Genomic DNA, 18,949 nt, shown 5'->3' with positions numbered 1-18,949 from the left:
GGCTCCTGTCAGCAGTGGGGCGTTTACGTCCTATTTAAAGTACTATACCGCTATAAAAAAATAACACTTGGTTCCCAAACTGTGATAGGCGAACTACAGGTGGTACACGCCCAACTGAGTCCAATCGATCCAATCCAATCTATGTAAATTTTCTCCTGATTGTGATTTACAGTAAGATAAATGTTTATATTTTACTGTGCTAATTAAATACTATGCAGTAATACTTCAAATGAAAAAACTGAAGTAACATTACAGTAACATCTGTACAATATGTGAGTTAGTAAAGCTTTAACTTCAAAACAAAAATCAAGTTATATGCCTTCATAAAATATTTCTGCATTGTTCATCTTAAGAGTGACCAAAACTTGAATTGTTTAATAACTTTAATACATTTTTTGCAACACTGAATATAAAAATGATACAATAACTCAAAGCAATTTCATTTCAACTGCCAAAAATTAAATTGTCTAAAACTATAATGTAATACTTGTAAGGAGCTAAGTCATGTGAGTTGGCTACATGGTTGTGTGTATCAAAACTATTCGCATCAAGAATGAACACAGGTGACACTGAGGCACGCAAAAAACACATACAACGTTACAAAATACATAACTTGGAAAACTTATATAAATCTGTTGTTTAAAGTATGAGATATGCAATCATGTTATTTAATCGTTTTAATTGTGTTCTCTTGTTTACAGGCAGGAAAATTCTCCTTTTGGGACTAATCTCCTCAGATTATCCAACAGAAAAGTGCCTCAGGCTGCAGGAAAAAACATCTGATCCTCAAATAAAATCAATAAATACTGATGAACGGTACAAATCAACACTTCACCTGGTAACATCTAATGAAATCACAATGCAAAATTACATTTAATATATTCATGTTAACCAGCTATTCATCTTATGATTCTAACTGGACATTTATTCACAAACGTGTCTCCTATATTGGACACAATTAAGTGCATAAAATTAACTTAATGCTCTTCTGACAAAATTATTATCATATTGTACTTTATACGCAGCACTCTAGTTGCTAACTGGCACCGGCACTTCCCTGGGTTCGGGGCTTGAGAGCAAAGGGTCTGTGTGATCGTCTCTCTTGGCTTCGAGCCACCATGTGGTCATCTCCCCTTTGCCCTGTTAGGTTAAGAAAAATGAGGAGGAGTCACATTACAAAGCATGTGTTCCTCTGAATTTAAATGAGACCCATTAGTTTGCAGAACAGGAAACAGCTGTGGCCTCCTCAGCAAGAAATCAAGTATCAGCCCCTGTGGCCTAAAATGACCCCCTTCCCCATTATCACAACAGCACCACCCAGATATAGGTGTTAGGTTACGATGTGAATATCTGCAGCCCAAGGTTAGATAATGCAACGCTTTCTTAGAAATGTAACACAACCCCCTGACACACCCAGCCTGTGTTCACCTGAAAAGATTAGAATTTCCTCTGATCTTTCCAAATCTCAGCTCCATAAATCCTCTGTCTTTGTGTGCATTTGTACTTAATAATCAGAAAATTTTAAATATATAAACAAATCTGTTAAAACAAGGCCTCACTGTCAGTGGGTTTAATTCACAAGAGGTTGGGGATAAGTACAAGTTTAGACCAATAACTGCTTTACAACACAATAAAAGATCCAGTAACTACAGCAACCATCATGACAACAACCAGGAATGTGTTGAGCAATGACTGCCCCCTCTCATACATACATGAATGAATCTTACCTTCACATTGAGTGTGCCTCTGCAGGTCAGAGAATAACCTTTGAGTGTGTGGAGCAGGTCAGCTGTGGGCCCACTGACCTGGATCTTCAGAGCTGTTGAAATAAATAAACACGCTATGAGATGATGCGTGATTAAATGTCTGTTTCTGTGTGATATGTAGAAGATGCACATGAAGAAGACGTTTTAATAATTTTGCAATTCAATTCAAAGCCAAAATAAATACAGCTGCTCTATATGAAGATCTACAGCCTCCAACCAAATCTCTTAAACCTGACTATTAAGAAAATGCATTAGGATTAAGGATCTATACTTGAACCACACATGTACTTACATGAACTGTGTTCTATCTTAAAGCATTAATTGGATAAAGGGCAGGCATGTAGTCCTTCATTACCTTCACTCGTTGATTCCATCCGGGATGCTGTGTTGACGGTGTCACCAAACAGGCAGTAACGTGGCATTTTGGTGCCAACAACACCGGCTACAACCGGCCCTGTTATTGTAAACACAGTAGTTATTGTGAGTAACTCTAAATTGGGATTATACAGTAGCTGACAAAACTGATCCTTCATTTGAGAGCTTGCACATATACCTGAGTGGATGCCGGCGCGTATCTTCAGCTGCGTGGTGGGCTTGTGAGGGATCTTGAAAGTGTGGCAGACGTTGACCAGGTCTACAGCCATGCTGGCTATCTCCCCAGCATGATTAATGCCATTTTCTTGGGGAACCCCGGATACCACCATGTCTGGAAGATCAGACGTCATTTCAAAGCAAGAGATAAGGCCAACAGAAAACACAGACAGAAGGAGAGACAAAAAGAAATAATAATAATAATTTTCCATAATTATCAATACCTAATTTGACCTATTGTTTTTCCATCCTAAAACTTTATTCTTATATTCTGTCCTACTTACTGCTCACTAAGACTGGGATTTGTGTACTTTCTCTTAAATGTCTCTCTCTCCCCTCATGCTATGATGGAACCTGATCACTTAACGGCTTATTATTTAGCTAATATGTGATTTTGACATCCTTACTTACATGCATCACCTATCGTCTCCACTTTGTAGACGTCGTAATTGTCAATGATGTCATCAAAGGTGGTGTAGAGCTGGTTGAGGAAGTCCACTACCTGGTGAGGAGTGCTGGCTCCAGACAGCTGAGTGAAGCCGACGATATCACTGTCACAGGGAAGGAAAATGATGTTAGTCACGATAATCTTATGTTTTATATAGCAACTTCGACCTCAGCAATATAAGGTTCTATCTGGCATTTTGGTCGACAATGAGTTTGTCATCCAAACTTAGAACTAGAACTTAACTGTACCTGAAGTAGACCGTAGCATTGGCGTAACTCTGAGCCTCCGCTGTTCGACCTTGGCGGAGGTCATCAGCCACCGGCTTTGGTAACATACCTGCACCAGAGCACACACGCCTGAAATACATCTGCTGAGTTTACATACTCAGAGTTGTATAAATCTGCTGAGCAACAGGTTGAAATAATAGCGATGCAACCTCTTCACCACTAGATGGCAGTGAGATCAGCCCTCTCCCTCCTTTAACCCATTAAATACCAACTGACAACAAACAAAAATGCTGACTAGACAGAAACAGCACTTCCTTTTACAGCTGAAACCCTCCTGAACATTACATACATGTAGAAAGATGTTAAATGTGCATTGGTTGTTACCGTTGTTTCATCATAACAATAACAAACCTGTGCTGTTTTACCGAAATCATCAGCAAGCTCCTAAAATCTAAACTTGATCAATAAAGTGATTCTGATTGTGACTGCTCACTGTATAACAATCGATCCGTTTTCTGTTTCTCTTGAAGAAGGTCCTGTGTTCTCTCAGCGACTATGGCCTCCAGATGTTTACTGTATTTTTCCATCTGCAGTTAGAGAAACTATGCTTGTGTTTTGACAAGAAACCTGACAATGCAAATATCACAGATGCAGTATTTCTTCATTATTTGTCTTTGAAATTCTATGTGTTGGGTGGAAAGGGACAATTTAAAAACAGAAGACATTTTGTGACATGTAAGTGAGCAAACAACCTAGGAAATATATTTTATCCATACTTTTAACAAGATTAAAGTAAGTTAGTAGTAATCATTGTTGGTCTTGTCCCAGTTGTTATGAATATGTTAATGTTAAGTAGATCTGGATCCTAGTGCAGTAGTCTGGAGATTCGGACACTGATATATCTCTCTTTTATTCATACCAGTGTCTCTTAGTGTTAATTTGGACATATTTCAGTGTGTCATTACCAGGTTCATCATCATGTCCACAGGGCTGACTTTGTGTGGATTCATCTTATCAAGCATCTTCTTCACCTGCTCGAACGTGGGCCTCATGGTGAAGTTGTGAGACCAGCACTTCTTAATGAGCTGCCAGAGGGTTCCAGAGAAGAGAGTGAGGTTTCACTGATGCGTTAATATCATTTCAATCCTGTACATTTCAGCCATTGGTACATGTGACAGACCTCACAGTAGTCTCTTTGACTAGGACAGTCAGTATCTGCCTTCCCTGATTTGAGCTCAGGCAGAGGGGGGCGCCACATTATATCCATCCTCACTCCCTCGGTCAGGTCCTGTCAGGGAGGACCAGCAGTTGCATAGCAAACATCAAAGGGAGGCCAAGGCTTGTAATCTACAGAGAAGGGTTGTTATACTCACTGAAATGAGGTCGGAGCGAGTTGCAATCTCAACTAAGATCATGGAGTAGCTGAAGAAAGAAAGCAAGAGGGGGGAAACGATTTCCATACATTTTCAGCACTGTTGTTTTGACAAGACAAGAAATGAAAAATGAAAGTCATTATAGTATAGTATAGTATAGTATATTTTCATTTCCACTTATAATTATTAAACAATTAAACTGTCTGTTTAGTTCTAACATGAATTTCACCTATTTGGCTATAAAAGTCTCAGCCTTGGCCTAAACATCCCACCTGTAGACGTCTGCTGTTGGTGAGATGTTGGAGCTGCTCCCCAGCAGGACCTCAGGAGCACAGTATATACGGTTCATATCCACACAGTTGAAGCCACTGATGGCCTGAAAGTCTTCCTTCCTGTAGGCTGTGAGCCCATAATCTGGAGCCAAACACAGTGATTTAAGAGCCCGGTGATTCAGAATGTTGCTGTAGCACTTTGCCTTCATAATAACACACTAACTCCTGCGCAGAATGTTTTTCCTCAATGTTAATGCAACTGCTGTGTGTTTAATAGTGTGTATCACATACAGTGTGTGTCATGAAGGAAAAGAGGATATGTCCATATAAGGTTGACAAACAGGCTTCCCCTAGATTCTTTGATCGCTCACATTCGTACATTTCTGTATCTGTTATCTACCCATGATTCATGATAACAATATTTTGTTACCTGAGATTTTACACACCCAGCGGTCATCAATAACACAATTCCTGGAGTGAAGTCTCCCGTGAAACATTTTGTGCTGGTGGAGGTAAGACATCCCGCGGGCAACGTCAGTGGCAAAGGACAACCTGAGGGAGGAGAGACATACACACTTAAAGCAGATATCAAAGGCTACATCCAATTAGATACAACACAATACTGTATGGAGGAAGAGGAAGAGGAAGAGGAAGAGGAAGAGGAAGAGGAAGAAGCTGTCTGACCTGAAGCCCCAGTTGATGGGGATGTCATCGTTCAGCAGGACGTCCCTCAGGCTTCCTTTAGGGCAGTGCTCTGTGATGATGCTGACATACGGCACCTCGATTGACCCGCCAATGAACTTGCATAGATTGGGGTGGTCCAGCTCTCTAGCCACCATGAAACAATGACACCTAATGAGCTTTAAGTACGAGCGATAGGAGACGGTATGTCCTATGAAAGACACATTACCTTTCCTTCATATTTGGATGTACTTGCTTAAAACGTATGTATTGTAAATTGCACTGAATGATTCATTAAAGCCGAGTCAAGATCTATTCATAATTTCCCTGGGTGCTTCATGGGGAAGGAAACAGGGGCAAAGAATATGATGTATTATTGGATTCATGTACTATTTTCTTTGACATTTTGATATTCTATGCTATTTGGTCTGACTCTGCCGACCAAACATAGATGATAGAGGGACTGTAGGTAATGTCAAAGTAATAGAATGTAAAGATGAAATTGTGCTCACCTGAATTCCTTCACCTCCTTCCTGATGGTCTTAGTGAGGCTGAAATGTTTTTTCTGAATGTGTTTGACTGCGACTGTCCTCCCGTCACTGCAAGACAGATGAGATCACATCACACTGCATATCTATAAACACTACTGTCACAAAAGCATAGATTTCATTCACTCTAAATCTAAATTAAACAGATTAAATAACTTTATACTGTATGCATCAGTACTTTTATGTACGTGTTCGTTCGTACGAGTCCAAACACAATTTTTGAGGAATTGCAAAAGTAAGACTATCTTTTATTTCTAAGACTTTAATTTGATTTCAAGTATATTCAAGTGATTTCTGAGCTTTCTGTGAAATAACAGCAAGTGTCTGACAAGATGCCCGGTTGGATGAAGCCTTGTTTGAAGGACGTGTTGAGTCCTGTGCAGACTGTGATGTCGGTGGTGCGGCTGATGGTGGAGTGACTCTTCACACGCTGCAGGCTGGTGATGCTGCCCGGGCCCATGTAGCAAGCTTTACCTGCACAGCCCAGACATTGTCTTTATTACACAGACACGCAACACACGGGGTACAGTTTACAATGTTACTGCTGGAATATGATCGCATATTAAAGAAATTTCAGTCAAGGCAGGAGTTGTATATCGATATAAAACGACATCATCTTCAGGCTTGATTCACTCTTTGAACTTTGTAAGCTCACCACTTCTTCCAGAGGATGCAGGGTGTTTGTGCAGAAATTCCCTGGCCTAGCCACAGTTTGAAAACCACCATTGTATGTCAATGGTTCTTAAGAAGAAGTGAAAAGTGAAACTGAAGTGGTTTCAGTTCACTAAATGACCTAGTATTCACCGGAAAACCGTTTTAGCCCCTGCAGTGTCAGCCACCTTACCAAATATTATGTTCTTGTAGTTGATGATCCAACTTTCATCCCAAAACATCTTCTGTTTCTGGTACTGAAGCCACTGCAGGGAGCAAACGAGGACAAGCATGAGCCTGCAAGCGCCTGCAAAAACATTTGTGTGTGTTTGTGTGTACGTCCCAGTGCGTCCATGTGTCCCGCATGCACTCACCACCAGGGTTAAGACGAAGCCGGTGCTGAAGAGGGCGACTGGAAGCCCGATGGACACCTTGATAGCGATGGACATGGGACAGATGCCGCAGTCAGCAGGACAGTTCAGACAGTTCTCCTCCACCTCACAGACCTCGTCCCCACACACTGAAAGCACACACACATTTCCAACCATGTTTTCACACTAATAAACAAATCTTATTCCACGCTTATGAAGACTCTCTCACACACACACACACACACACACACACACACACACACACACACACACACACAGAGCGTTGAGTGTGTTGGGTCCACTGACCTTGGGCACTGACAACAAGCACTTTGGACTCCAGCGCTGCGTGCATCTGTCCAATCTTAATATGAGCAATGACTGAGGTGACGCCCACGTGGATCAGCACCACCTAAACAAAAGTGAGACCAGAACAGAAACATATGTGTGGACCATGTGGATCTGCTTGTAGATAAGCCTCATCATTACACTCTCATCTTGACACACCAGTGTTAGGAAGCATTACTGTAATCTTACATACAGTAGCAATGGAAGTTTTGACTCTAGTTCTCTCATGGTTAAGGTCACCTTTGAAGTCCAGTATTTCTTCGTCATCTTGCCTGCTTTGGATACAGTATGGGTCACTATCTTGCCATCATCAGGAATCCATGGGCCACATATTCCACCTTGTTTCTGTGGAATTAATAACAGCACAAATTGTCGGAAAACATTGGCTGATCACTTGGTTGAGATTTGAAAGGGAACATGTGATGACGGTGTGAATAAGGGGGGAACCGTCGAGCTTGGTGAGGTAAACGTTATGTACTGACCATGAGGCCAAGCGGGCAGGAGTGGATGTTGGCATGATAGACACAGCAGTTCATTTCATTGGCGTTGTTCCAATTAGCCGGACATTCGTGTTCGTGACAGAAGCGCTTTGCTTCTGCTGGATCGCTGCAAGCCAAGATGGAGGGATAAAAAACAAAGTGTGAAATTAACTGCACATGATTGTCTCGTCTGTCATTACTGCACACACAGCAGTATTTTCAATGCTGCAATGTCAACCTGCACACATCTGCCTGTATTTGCTTGAGCATAGGTGTTGCCGTGTGTGCTACAGTGCAGTGTGGTGTAATAACTAAACAAATATGTGTGTGTGTGTGTGTGTGTGTGTGTGTGTGTGTGTGTGTGTGTGTGTGTGTGTGTGTGTGTGTGTGTGTGTGTGTGTGTGTGTAGGTGAGTGATTCTAGTCATGGCAGAGGGTTAGGATTCCTGACTTTTAAGTAACACACTCACCCAAACTGGAATATCTTGTTCCTGACTGCATACTCATAAAAAGAATCTGACGCCATCACAGTGTAGGAGACATTGAACTCTTCCCCATTTGTGACTTTTTCTGGAGGGCGCTGCACCCAGGCCATTTCCAGACCTGCGGGCACACACACACACACGTGCACACACTCATGAGAGCGCAGCCCTCCACCAAGGCCCAACAGCCCTTCAATCAAGACTCAATTTAACAGCAATTGAACAGGTTGTTTACTAATCAAGCCTCTAGTCAAAGCACCAGAGTCAGAGGTTGCAAGTTGGCAGTCTCGCTAGAAAAGACTATGTAAAGTTCTAAACTGGACTTTGAGTAATTGGTTTCGTCAATTTTAACAAATTACATCTAAACAGTGACAATTCGAGTCCTAATTACAACATGGGACTCGAGTCCATGCGATTGATGGATATTAATTCCTGTCACAGCTGTTTGTTTCTGCCTGACTCCTTATATCTGGCTGCTACTGCACACCTGAGGCAGGCAGCTCGCTCTTTGCATCAACAAATTGCGTCTCCTCAGCTTTTTTCCTTAAATGCTAAGGCTTTTTCCGCATGTGTTCCTTCCATCTTACAGCTCTTGGGCTGGATCAGGAACAGCTGCTGTGAGGGACTGTAAAGACTCTTCAGACAATGTATGTGATACTGAGCCATACAAGTTAACATGACTTGTCTGTGCTCAGACTCACCAATGAAGCAAATCCACCAAAACAAGCCACAACAGCCCACAAACAGACATCATAAAAGGAAAAGCACTTACCGCCACAGCTGATCATGTTGTAATCATTTGGACTATCAATCGGCCAGCAGTCGTACTCTGTGTTATCCAGATCGTGCCAGCAATGAGCTCCCTGCAGCCAAGACAGCGTGCTATTTTCATTTAAAGTGTTTTATTATGTGTACACACAAACAAGGAAAGTGAAGACTATTGTGTGTGTCTATAATGTGTTATCAGTGAGTCATGACCGGGGGTAAACAGATCAAATACATAACTGTGCTCTGAACAGCCATGCTGAGGATATTAACGCAACAGTGACAAAGTAAACTCAACGTTATCAACACAACCAAATCCACTATGATGAAGACTTGACAGCGTAGAATAATGCACAATTATCATCCAGGCAGTAAAAAGCATTATATCTTACACTCATGTGTCCTATAGGAAGCTAACTGAGCAATACAATGAAAAAATCACAAACCCATGACCACATGCCAGCAGCAACAAGTGTTTCTGACAAGACAACAAAAGCAAGCTGGGTTTCCTTAGCAAAAAAGGGAACATGTCAATATTATATAACTGGATTTGTGCATTTGTTGGCATTCTCTCCTTGTGTGTTATTCTCATGAGGCGATGTTTCAATCTTTCCCCCATAAAGTACCTCACATCCTATTGCATTGCATTAATATTAATTAAAATTGTTGGTCAACAAACATCTCTGGGATAAATTCTGTTCTAGCATTAAAGTAGTAAATGTTCAGATAAGCAGAGACTGAAACTTACCAGCAGGAAACAGAGAACGAGGGCTGCTGCTGTCTGTGGAGCCATGAGGACTGTTGCTGTGACCTGACCAGCTCCAAACTGACCGACTGAGTCAATGACTCAAGTGTGTGTGTGTGTGTGTGTGTGTGTGTGTTGTGTCTGAGTGTGCATGCGTGTATGTGTGTGTGCATCACCTTTAAACACAGATAGCCCTCCTGTTAGGATACGTTTGAACGTGATTGTGTCACAACAACAGCCTGATGCATAATGATGTTTTTGTGAGTCACCTGTCATTTCTTTAAGTGCCCGGTCCTCGTCCTCTTAATTGTCCAATCAGCAGAGGAGGCTCTCCAATCACGAGTTCTCTTTTATAGGGTGCTTCAGGTCACCTTGACTGCCCTCTGCAGCATCAATAGGTGACCGCCCTCAGTTCAGCCTGAACCAAAAGCGAAGTCACCGTTTGAATGAGTTGATATTAAATGAGGCGTTCTGGATTTAGAGGTCAGACCTGCAACCTTTTGGTTACAGAACACAAACAGCTCAACAACTGCACAACCAACTAACTGTGCTCAATAACCGTTAGGCATTCCATTGTAAACATCCACCCAATGTCATGAGTAAAGTTTAAAGATGTCAGTTTATTAGGTACATAGGCACAATCTGATGCAATCCAATACAGCAGCCCCAAGCGTGTAACATTGATACTGTGTCAGCGCCTCAAATCTGTGATCACTTATAAAATCAGGTCCCTAAACAGTGAACCAGGTCTTCTCATCCTGATCATGTGACTTTCTTAAACCTGTCGATCTGTACATCAGTGGGTCTCAAATGTCTTCAACCAAGTATCAATTACCAAAATGTTTGAGTGTTTTTAACAATAAATATCAAATTCTTCATTGAAAGGAGCAATAATCAAACCCATGGTAACAGAATTTACAGATATTTACATTTTCTGTCCAGTGGTGTGTGTACATCTGATATACACACCACAGTTTGAGAGCCGCTGCTACACATGATCAATATTTACAATCAATAAGGTTCTAATATATACTGTATATACATGTTGCTGTTGTGGTTCCTGCTGTTGCTGACAAATGAAATCATCCATAAATGTGTCCATCACGTGTGCATACTGTTCAACACATCTAATTTCTGAATCCGACTGCTTTCCTGCACTGTAATCAACAACAACCCACATTTCTGACCATCTGTGATATTTAATTGGCTTTTCCAGAATGCATAATTACAGCACAGCTGTAGCAAAGGTTCTCCCACACCACACACACTTTTACAGCTCGTGTTTTTGAGGAATGTTAAACCAAAACGGCGAGGCTCCAGTCACGGCAGGTCCTTGGCGAAGGACACACACTCCCTTACAGTGTGTTTGTAATGCAAACCACACCAACAAACTTCAATCAAATCAAACCTCAAAGTGAAACTTGAGTGTTTGTCTTTTTGTTCTCTTCAGTCAAAGGAACCACGGTTCTACTTGGACACACTAAATGTTGACGGATGTGTATCGTTTGACTGCCGGCCTGGATTTTATAATATGATTAGTGATGTTGAAAGCAGATTACACTACAGCGCCATGTGGAATAAAAACAGCTGTGGTTCTTTGCGGTTGCAGAGAGTGGAACAACATAAACAATAGACTCCTACTTCCAAGTGGGTCTTCAGAATCTCAAGACTTAATTAGAGGGGAAGTTTGAGGCTATAACAGGCGTGTATGGCTCAGTGGAGCTATATAGTAGACTACATATTATGGATATAACAGCAATATACTTCAAAAAGATGAAGAGCTTAAAAAATAAGAAGTCATGGCGTAATGGGCTCCACCAGCTAAGAGGTTCTCATAATCCCTTTGAGTGTCAATTATCCTTTTTGCAATAATGTGATTGTCTCTATAGAAACTAAAGGTCACTCATTAATTGGCCATAGCCGAGTAAATCACACTGAAGTGCCTCTTCTTCAGAATATGCAATCTAGAGCAACAGCACTTCATCAGCTTTGGACTGCAGTCTAAGTCAGTAAGTGTGTAACGGAAGTACAGTATCACATAACCCTTTTGTTTTTACCTCTGGCCTGCATTTGTAGTGCACCTTTATCAAAGCCTGTACGACTTTAAGCAACCTGCACTGTATGTGTAGTTTAGACGAGTAGCTTTCAGTCAAACAGGATAGGCAAGTGACATTATGGTTCCAGTTTAGCTTCCACCAAATGCCACGCAGAGGAGGTTTGCCACGCCAGCAAATGTAGTCAAGGCCATGAAATGTTGACAATGACAAATTCTATATAAAATATTTGAAAAACAACTTATTTGAGGCGACATGAACTGTCACATTCGGCCAAACTCCCTTAAATGGACACCAAAGATCATAGCATTACCACATAACTTAGCACTTTGAACAGCTGCCTGCTATTTATGCAACACACAGTCTCATCAGTGGAGTTACCAGACACGAGATGACCATTATGTTCAATAAAGAAACGCGGTGGAGCAGTTCAGACTCAGTGCTCACACACACACATACATACACACACACACACACACACACACATACACTTGCTCCACTCCCCAAATGAAAACAAAAGGTGACGTAACCATCTTTACAGAAGGAGCAGTTGATGCAGCAGAAATATGGACGAGCAGGATACAGCGAGTGTTATTCAACTCAACCATTTAGGTTCCTGGGCAACTAAGGGGGCTTGTGTTCCTGCCGTGTGCATGTGTGTGTGAATCCAGTGTGTCGCAACATTTAACAACTTCCACTCTCAGGTGAACAGCTGTTTCGTCACAGCCATTGCATGAGTTGGAGCCGGTGAGTAAACGCGCCTCGGGGAGAAGAAGAAGAAGAAGGAGGAGGAGGAGGAGACGTTTGGTGATGTTTGTTGTCTAGCCTCCTGACACAAAACCGTTTTCCAAATCAACCCGTGTGTGGTCTCTCAGCTCAACCAAGTCACAACCTGACTGAGGCTGCTGGTTTGATAGCCAGAGGGGGGAAAAAGTCTGTCGACCTAAACGACTGAAAGTTCATCATTGGAGGAATTTTACAGTCAGAGAGTTTCCAGCATTCAGTAGTTGGAATAACTCACTGGTTTGGTGAAGGACTTGTGCGTTCTTCCTTTACGAGTTTTCACCCCCGGTCATAAATCAATTTGAGTTGCGTACAGGCTGCATTTTAGCAACTTGTTCACATTGATTAATTCAAATTCAAGTAACAATTTAGTCATCCAGAGGAAGTTTTTCTCCATTATTTGAGTTTTTAAGGGCAAAAATGTAGAATATATGGGTGACTTTATATCCTACAGTGTCTTTAGCTTAAGATGACATAACCTGACTGCTACAGATCATGCTGCTCAGGTAATCACTCTGCACTGCGACTGTTTTTCCTCTATTGTTTTGTTGCCATTAATAGGTCAGCGGCAAACGGGCCAAGTACACTACAGGAAGAAACTGAAATATGACGAACATGCAGTCGTTCAACTAAAATCTTACTGTCTCATTAGTAAGTACAAGCAGAAATACACAGTGCAGCAGTTTACAGTGACATTTGCGATTTTCTTTCGTGTACAAATGGTAAATAATCGTAAAAAATACCAAAACCCTCCCCATGCATAAACCAGTTTGATAGTACCTGACTATAAAACAAGTTCCTAAAGAGTGAATCCATTACAGTACTGTCTCCTCCACAATCACACACAGGTCGCACACCTGCAGGAGAATTTAATGAGACGTTGAGAGGTTATGTTAACACAAGCCAGTCAAGCCACCATTTGCAGAATCTGTACTCTTGTTGACCTTGATGATGTAAACATAGAACTGTACTGTGTGTACTTCATATCAGACAGATCCTCTCCTCAGCTGTTGGAGCAGTGTTCTAGTCCAAGTTAAAATAAGCCACACGGAGCTGATGAGGAAGAAAAAAACAAAAATCAAAACAGCAACAGGAGGCTCTCATTAAATATAAGTGGGAGTTCCATGTTTAAAAACTCTGAGATCCAGGGGGAGAAAGCCTGAAAAGCACACCTTGGCAACCATTTTAAGAAGTTTAGTGCAACAAATGTCTCTCGTCTCCATTTGGTCAGGAGGACTAACCCTAACCTGACGCCGCACCGGAGCGGAGCGGTTCTCCAACAGTGTCTGAAGGCATCGACCCACTGAGATGAACCATGGAGGGTGGAGGTGCTGGGCTGCTCCTCTGTCCATCCTCATATTCATCATTTACGTCCAGGCGGAAGTTCTGGGAAGTTCATCCTTTCTGCCTCTCCGCGTTCAGTTCTTGAGAATGCCCTGCTCGTCGTTCTTTGTCTCCTCTGAGGTAGGCTGGCTGTTGCCCGTGTCGTGAACCGAGCTGAGCGGCCTGGCGTTGGCCTTGCTGGACCGCTGTCGCCGGGTGCCGTTGCCTATGCAGCGCAGGAGATTCTTCAAGGTGGCCCACATCTCCTCGTCCTTGTAGGAGTAGATGCAGGGGTTCATGACGGAGTTGAGCACGGCCAGGAGCAGCAGCCAGCGTTTGAAGACGGTGACGTGACACCGCTCGCAGTGAACGCCGTCCAGCAGCAAAACCACCAGGCCGGGGGTCCAACAGATCACAAAGGCCCCTGCGGAAAACACACACACACACACACAGTTATACAGCATCTTCATAAAACTGTGAATCTTGCGAAATCAAAATTTTAGAGTCAGATTGGCTTCCAACTGGCTCTCGGTCAGACACAACAAATAAAAGGGTAAGGGTTTAGGTCACTCATGAGAGAACATACCTCCTACAAGGCTGAAAAGGACAAAGGAAGCATTGTGGAAATGAGCCAGGTCTTACTCCGTAACTGACACAAACAAGCTCGCACAGGTGAGGAAGATGATGCCAATTCACACACAAAACAGTGTGTGTTTGGTGTGAAGTACAGCGGCATCACAAGGGCACTGAGAGAGCCAATTAAAGATGTATTTTAAAACATGTTGGGGCATAAAATAGAGCTTCTCAAAGGATTTCTGGAACAAGGAGGAAGCGACGTGCAGCAACTTGTCCACCCCGCCAGCATCAATAAAAGTGCAGGACGAAAACAACCACGGTGCTATACAGGGTGAAAGAAAGACACACACACACACACACACACACACACACACACACACACACACACACTGAAAGGATCCAACAGCAGGGCCGAGCTTGCATCTTGTGTTTAGCACCGAAGTCAAAATGTTCACCAGATTTTTATATGAAAAGCCTCTTAAATGGAGTTCCACTGGCGGCTTTTGATTTATTCCCTCATTAAACAGTGAACTTTCTCCCTCTGTAATCTGACAAAGATAAAAAAGAGTCAAACACCAGGGGATTGGAAGTGTGCATGTTTCTCACACATGTTGCTTTTCCCAGCAGCGTTCTTTTGGGAAAAAGGCTCTTTCAAGAAACGCACTGCGGTCGCAGTTTAAGAACTAAACCAAAATGTACACCAGTCAGTCAGTCAGTCAGTCAGTCAGTCCGTCAGTCAGTCCGTCATTCAGTCCGTCAGTCATTACACCAGTCCGTCAGCAGTGTGGCATGAAGCTTAAACAAGCAGGCAGCAGATGATCTTCATATACGTGGAGTGCTACCCACAGTGACCTGTGTGTGTGTGTGTGTGTGTGTGTGTGTGTGTTCGTCTGTACATCTCTTCATTTTAAACTGATGGTAGCAGCACGTGCAGCTTAGGCGTCCTCCAACTGGTTTGTCCTGCTCGCTAACCTGCGGAGAGAGATAATGTTGATTCTGCTGTTTAACCAACACGTCCACATGATGAGTCTCTCTCTCTCTCTCTCTCTCTCTCTCTCTCTCTCTCTCTCTCTCTCTCTCTCTCTCTCTCTCTCTCTCTCTCTCTCTCTCTCTCTCTCTCTCTCTCTCTCTCTCTCTCTCTCTCTCTCTCTCTCTCTCTCTCTCTCTCTCTCTCTCTCTCTCTCTCTCCCTCTCTCCCTCTCTCTCCCTCCTCCCCAGCTGGGTTTACAGTGCCGTACCTCCTGTTGTAACAGAGCGTCACGCAGTTTGAGTTCCTCCTGCTCCAAAAACAACAGAATCACTACAACTACAACTACGACTACAACGTGACTCAACTTTCCTCAAAAGTCTCAGCCGGGGGGATCTGAACGTGACCCCGGAGTTGGAAACCGTTGCACCGTTCTGCTGCTGCTGCATCTGAAAGCAATTGACAAAGTCCTCAAGTATAGGTTCTGGTTCTGTGGATGGGCAGGGAGGAGTTCTGCTGGGCTGCTCATTGAAGGCCAGAGACGCACACACACACACCACGCAGCCTGCACAAAGACATAATTACACAGCAGTCCCGGAGGGCACTACTACACACACAGAGACACACACACACACACACACACAACTCCTACGCGTACATACAGTAAGTCCGGCCACTGAATTCTAAAAGATTGTGTGCAAATAAAAATCTGGGAAAGCCGGGATGAAAGCTTGGACAGAATGTACCCGGAATTCCAGAAGGGTTGACAGAACAATCAATGGATCATTTTGTGCTGCCACCACCTGAGAGTGACCGTTGGAGTCTCTTCTGAGCGTGATGTTGCAGCACCATTGTTCCATTCTTAAAGGAAAGACTGGGAGGGGTAGGACTTTAGTGCAGCGGCTCAAATGTAATATATCCTGTTACAGCTGCAGATGCACGTAAACAAAGAGACCAAGCACAGGATATCAGATGACCTCATTTTAAGACAGAAATACACGCAAAGGAGGAAACATCAGCCTTTTCCTTCTTTCGTATTGAGGGAAACATTGTGTGAGAGTTGAGGCGACCGGGCGATCACGGGATAAAGCCAAACGCAAGAAAGAAAGTAACAGAAGTTTCAGACGTGCAGAGAGACACGTTGTGCTCTGTGCGTTAACTCGCCGGAGGTTTTGGTATCTGGGAAGCAGAGATAAGGATCCAGCGTGCTCAGCAATGACTCGCTCAGACTTTGCAACCGCCTTAAAACCCTGACGAAGAACATACAGCCGTAAAAGCATAATCACACACAGCTCCCCCGTGAGGGAAGCGTCCTGACTCAGTGCCGATTCATCACAAACAGCATTTATGAGCAGAGAGGGACACCTACCAAGCACAGCCATGACTGTCTTGATGAGCTTGATGGGTGTCCTTTTACGGTTAATAGAGCCACTGGTGTGGGGACTGAGCACCGCCGTCTTCCTCTTGACGTAGATGTAGATCCTCAGGTAGATGGCCACCATAACCAGGAACACTACAAGGTTCGACACCGACCAGAAGATCAGGTAGCTCCTGCTGAAGATAGGAGCCAGCTGGGAGCAATGGTCCAGATCGCAGATGCAGTTCCACCCCAGGCTCGGCACGGCGCCCATGAAGATGGAGATCCCCCACACCAGCACGATCAGCAGGGTCACCCTCCTCTTCGTCAGGTTGCTGTGGACCTTCCAGTTCAAGACGGAGATGTAGCGCTCCAGAGCGATCACCAGCAGGTTGGCCAGCGAGGCCGAGAGGCTGGTGTCCAGGAGGCCTTGGCGGATGAAGTAATTCTTCACCGTCAGCTTGTACGAGGCGGCGCCCGTGTTAAACATGAGGTACACGTAGGCTATTCCTGCCAGGAAGTCCGAGGCGGCCAGGTTGGCGAGGAGATAGTAGAAAGGGTAATGGAACCTCTTGTTGGTGATGATGGCGGCAATGACCAAGGCGTTGGAGAGCAGGATGAAGCAGCAGAAGAGAGATCCCACCACCTGGACCATGATGAGCTGCGTCTCCTTCAGTCCATCTTTGACATTGCTGTTGTTGTAGAAGAAGCCCATGAGCTCGCCGTAGTGACACTGGTTCTGATGGGCCATTTTGAGCGCAGCGTCTGCCGAATATGAGAGAAGGAAAGGAGTTCAATCACACAAAAAAGCACAGATGAAGATCTATCACTCTCTGACCTGCACTTCATAGGAAAATCACACCGCTGGCATGCGAAGTATGAGATGATAAGAGTCCGCACTGAAATGTTTGAGTGCCGTGCCAACTTTCTCCAAGGCCGAATAAGCACCGGGCAGGGAGGGATTAAGGAACACTTTACTCTTTCAGTGATCATGCCAAGATAGGTTTAAAGGAGGAGGGAAGAGGAGAAAGGCAAGAAATCACTGCAGGTTCACTAAACTCAGATTTAAGAAAAGTTACAACGCAAAAAACTATATTTACTCATTGTTTACATTTGACAAAAACTCTCCTCAAGCAGCAGTTTGTACTTTGGCTTCCTGACAACAGAAGTGCAGGCAGACAGATTTCCTCAGTGTGACTAGCAGCGCAGGTATGCTGCGGTAATAAACACGGAGCAGGAAAACAATAGAAAAGCCCATAAAGGGCTCCGGGTTCGCCAGGTAAGCTCACCTGAGTCCACCTCCGGGTCCGAGTGCGTGTGTCTGCGGGCTAAACGTACGGGCTGATCCACGGGCAGATCCACGGCAACATGGTGCCCGAGCGGAGCGGCGCGGCGCGGCGCGGAGCGGAGCGGAGCGAGGCAGGGAGGGGACAGCGGGACGGAGAGGACAAAGTGGAGGAAGAAAACTTGTGTGTCTTTGCTTTGAGGCTTTCAGCTCGCAGTGTGACGCAGAGGGCGTGTGTGAGTGTGAGTGTGTGCGTGTGTGCGTATGCTGCTTTGAATTCCTCCATGTGACCGCACGGGGCCCCGCGGCTCGCGAGACAGACACGATACCTGGCCATGATTCTCAATCCATGATTCTCAATTCAAAACCAGAATCTGGTTTTGATCCAGATTCCTTCACCCGGGTTAGTGAAGTGAAATCAAAGCTTCCACCCGGGACTCTTAATGAGATCTTACATTGTTAACTCAGTTCTACGTTGATTGCCTCCGAACTTCTCTATCTTCTACAGGGAACTTTACATTAAACTGTATGAACCACATGAATTGTTTGTGGAGCTCAAACCTTTTAATATTACATTTCATCTGTTTGAGTATTGACTCTTAAACATGTTTCTAAATTGACCGTTTTATTTGTACACATTGAGGTGGAAATGAAGCTTATGGGGGAAAAGGAATGTAAGTAAAAAATAATGTAAATTGAACAAAGTATGTATGTTAAAATTATAATTAAATTAGATAAACAAATGATATCTAATGCCCAATCCGCAATTTTAGGACCAACACAAAAAAAGCACAACAATGACATATTTTGTTTCTGTGACTTTAGTAATCACCATAAAAATAACAACATGACTGACTTACT

The 18,949-nt window shown here is 43.6% G+C and overlaps 2 protein-coding genes across 2 annotated transcripts; both read right to left on the bottom strand.

The window, feature by feature from the left end:
- Window positions 1-404: 404 nt before the first annotated feature.
- On the bottom strand, window positions 405-7,501 carry LOC143002771 (atrial natriuretic peptide receptor 2-like). The gene is made up of 19 exons (XM_076153116.1): window positions 7,463-7,501; window positions 7,235-7,337; window positions 6,932-7,077; window positions 6,751-6,823; window positions 6,236-6,380; window positions 5,871-5,957; window positions 5,362-5,505; window positions 5,108-5,229; window positions 4,678-4,819; window positions 4,406-4,454; window positions 4,213-4,320; window positions 3,998-4,117; window positions 3,526-3,619; window positions 3,054-3,141; window positions 2,769-2,908; window positions 2,320-2,472; window positions 2,122-2,220; window positions 1,728-1,819; window positions 405-1,140 (listed from the first exon to the last, which is right to left on the bottom strand). The coding sequence occupies exons 1-19, from the start codon at window positions 7,499-7,501 to the stop codon at window positions 1,030-1,032; spliced, it is 2,055 nt and encodes a 684-aa protein (XP_076009231.1). The 3' UTR covers window positions 405-1,029.
- Window positions 7,502-10,343: 2,842 nt separating this feature from the next.
- Window positions 10,344-18,393, bottom strand: lpar3 (lysophosphatidic acid receptor 3). The gene is made up of 3 exons (XM_076153409.1): window positions 18,093-18,393; window positions 16,816-17,568; window positions 10,344-14,327 (listed from the first exon to the last, which is right to left on the bottom strand). The coding sequence occupies exons 2-3, from the start codon at window positions 17,552-17,554 to the stop codon at window positions 13,999-14,001; spliced, it is 1,068 nt and encodes a 355-aa protein (XP_076009524.1). The 5' UTR covers window positions 17,555-17,568; window positions 18,093-18,393; the 3' UTR covers window positions 10,344-13,998.
- Between the last annotated feature and the right edge of the window lie 556 nt (window positions 18,394-18,949).

Source organism: Genypterus blacodes, unplaced genomic scaffold (assembly GCF_046128005.1).
Source record: "Genypterus blacodes isolate CSIRO-AG114 ecotype Tasmania unplaced genomic scaffold, CSIRO-AGI_Gbla_v1 ptg000058l_1, whole genome shotgun sequence".
NCBI lineage: Eukaryota > Metazoa > Chordata > Actinopteri > Ophidiiformes > Ophidiidae > Genypterus > Genypterus blacodes.
The sequence above is the reverse complement of the archived record's forward strand: the minus strand, read 5'-3'. Positions and strand labels throughout refer to the sequence as shown.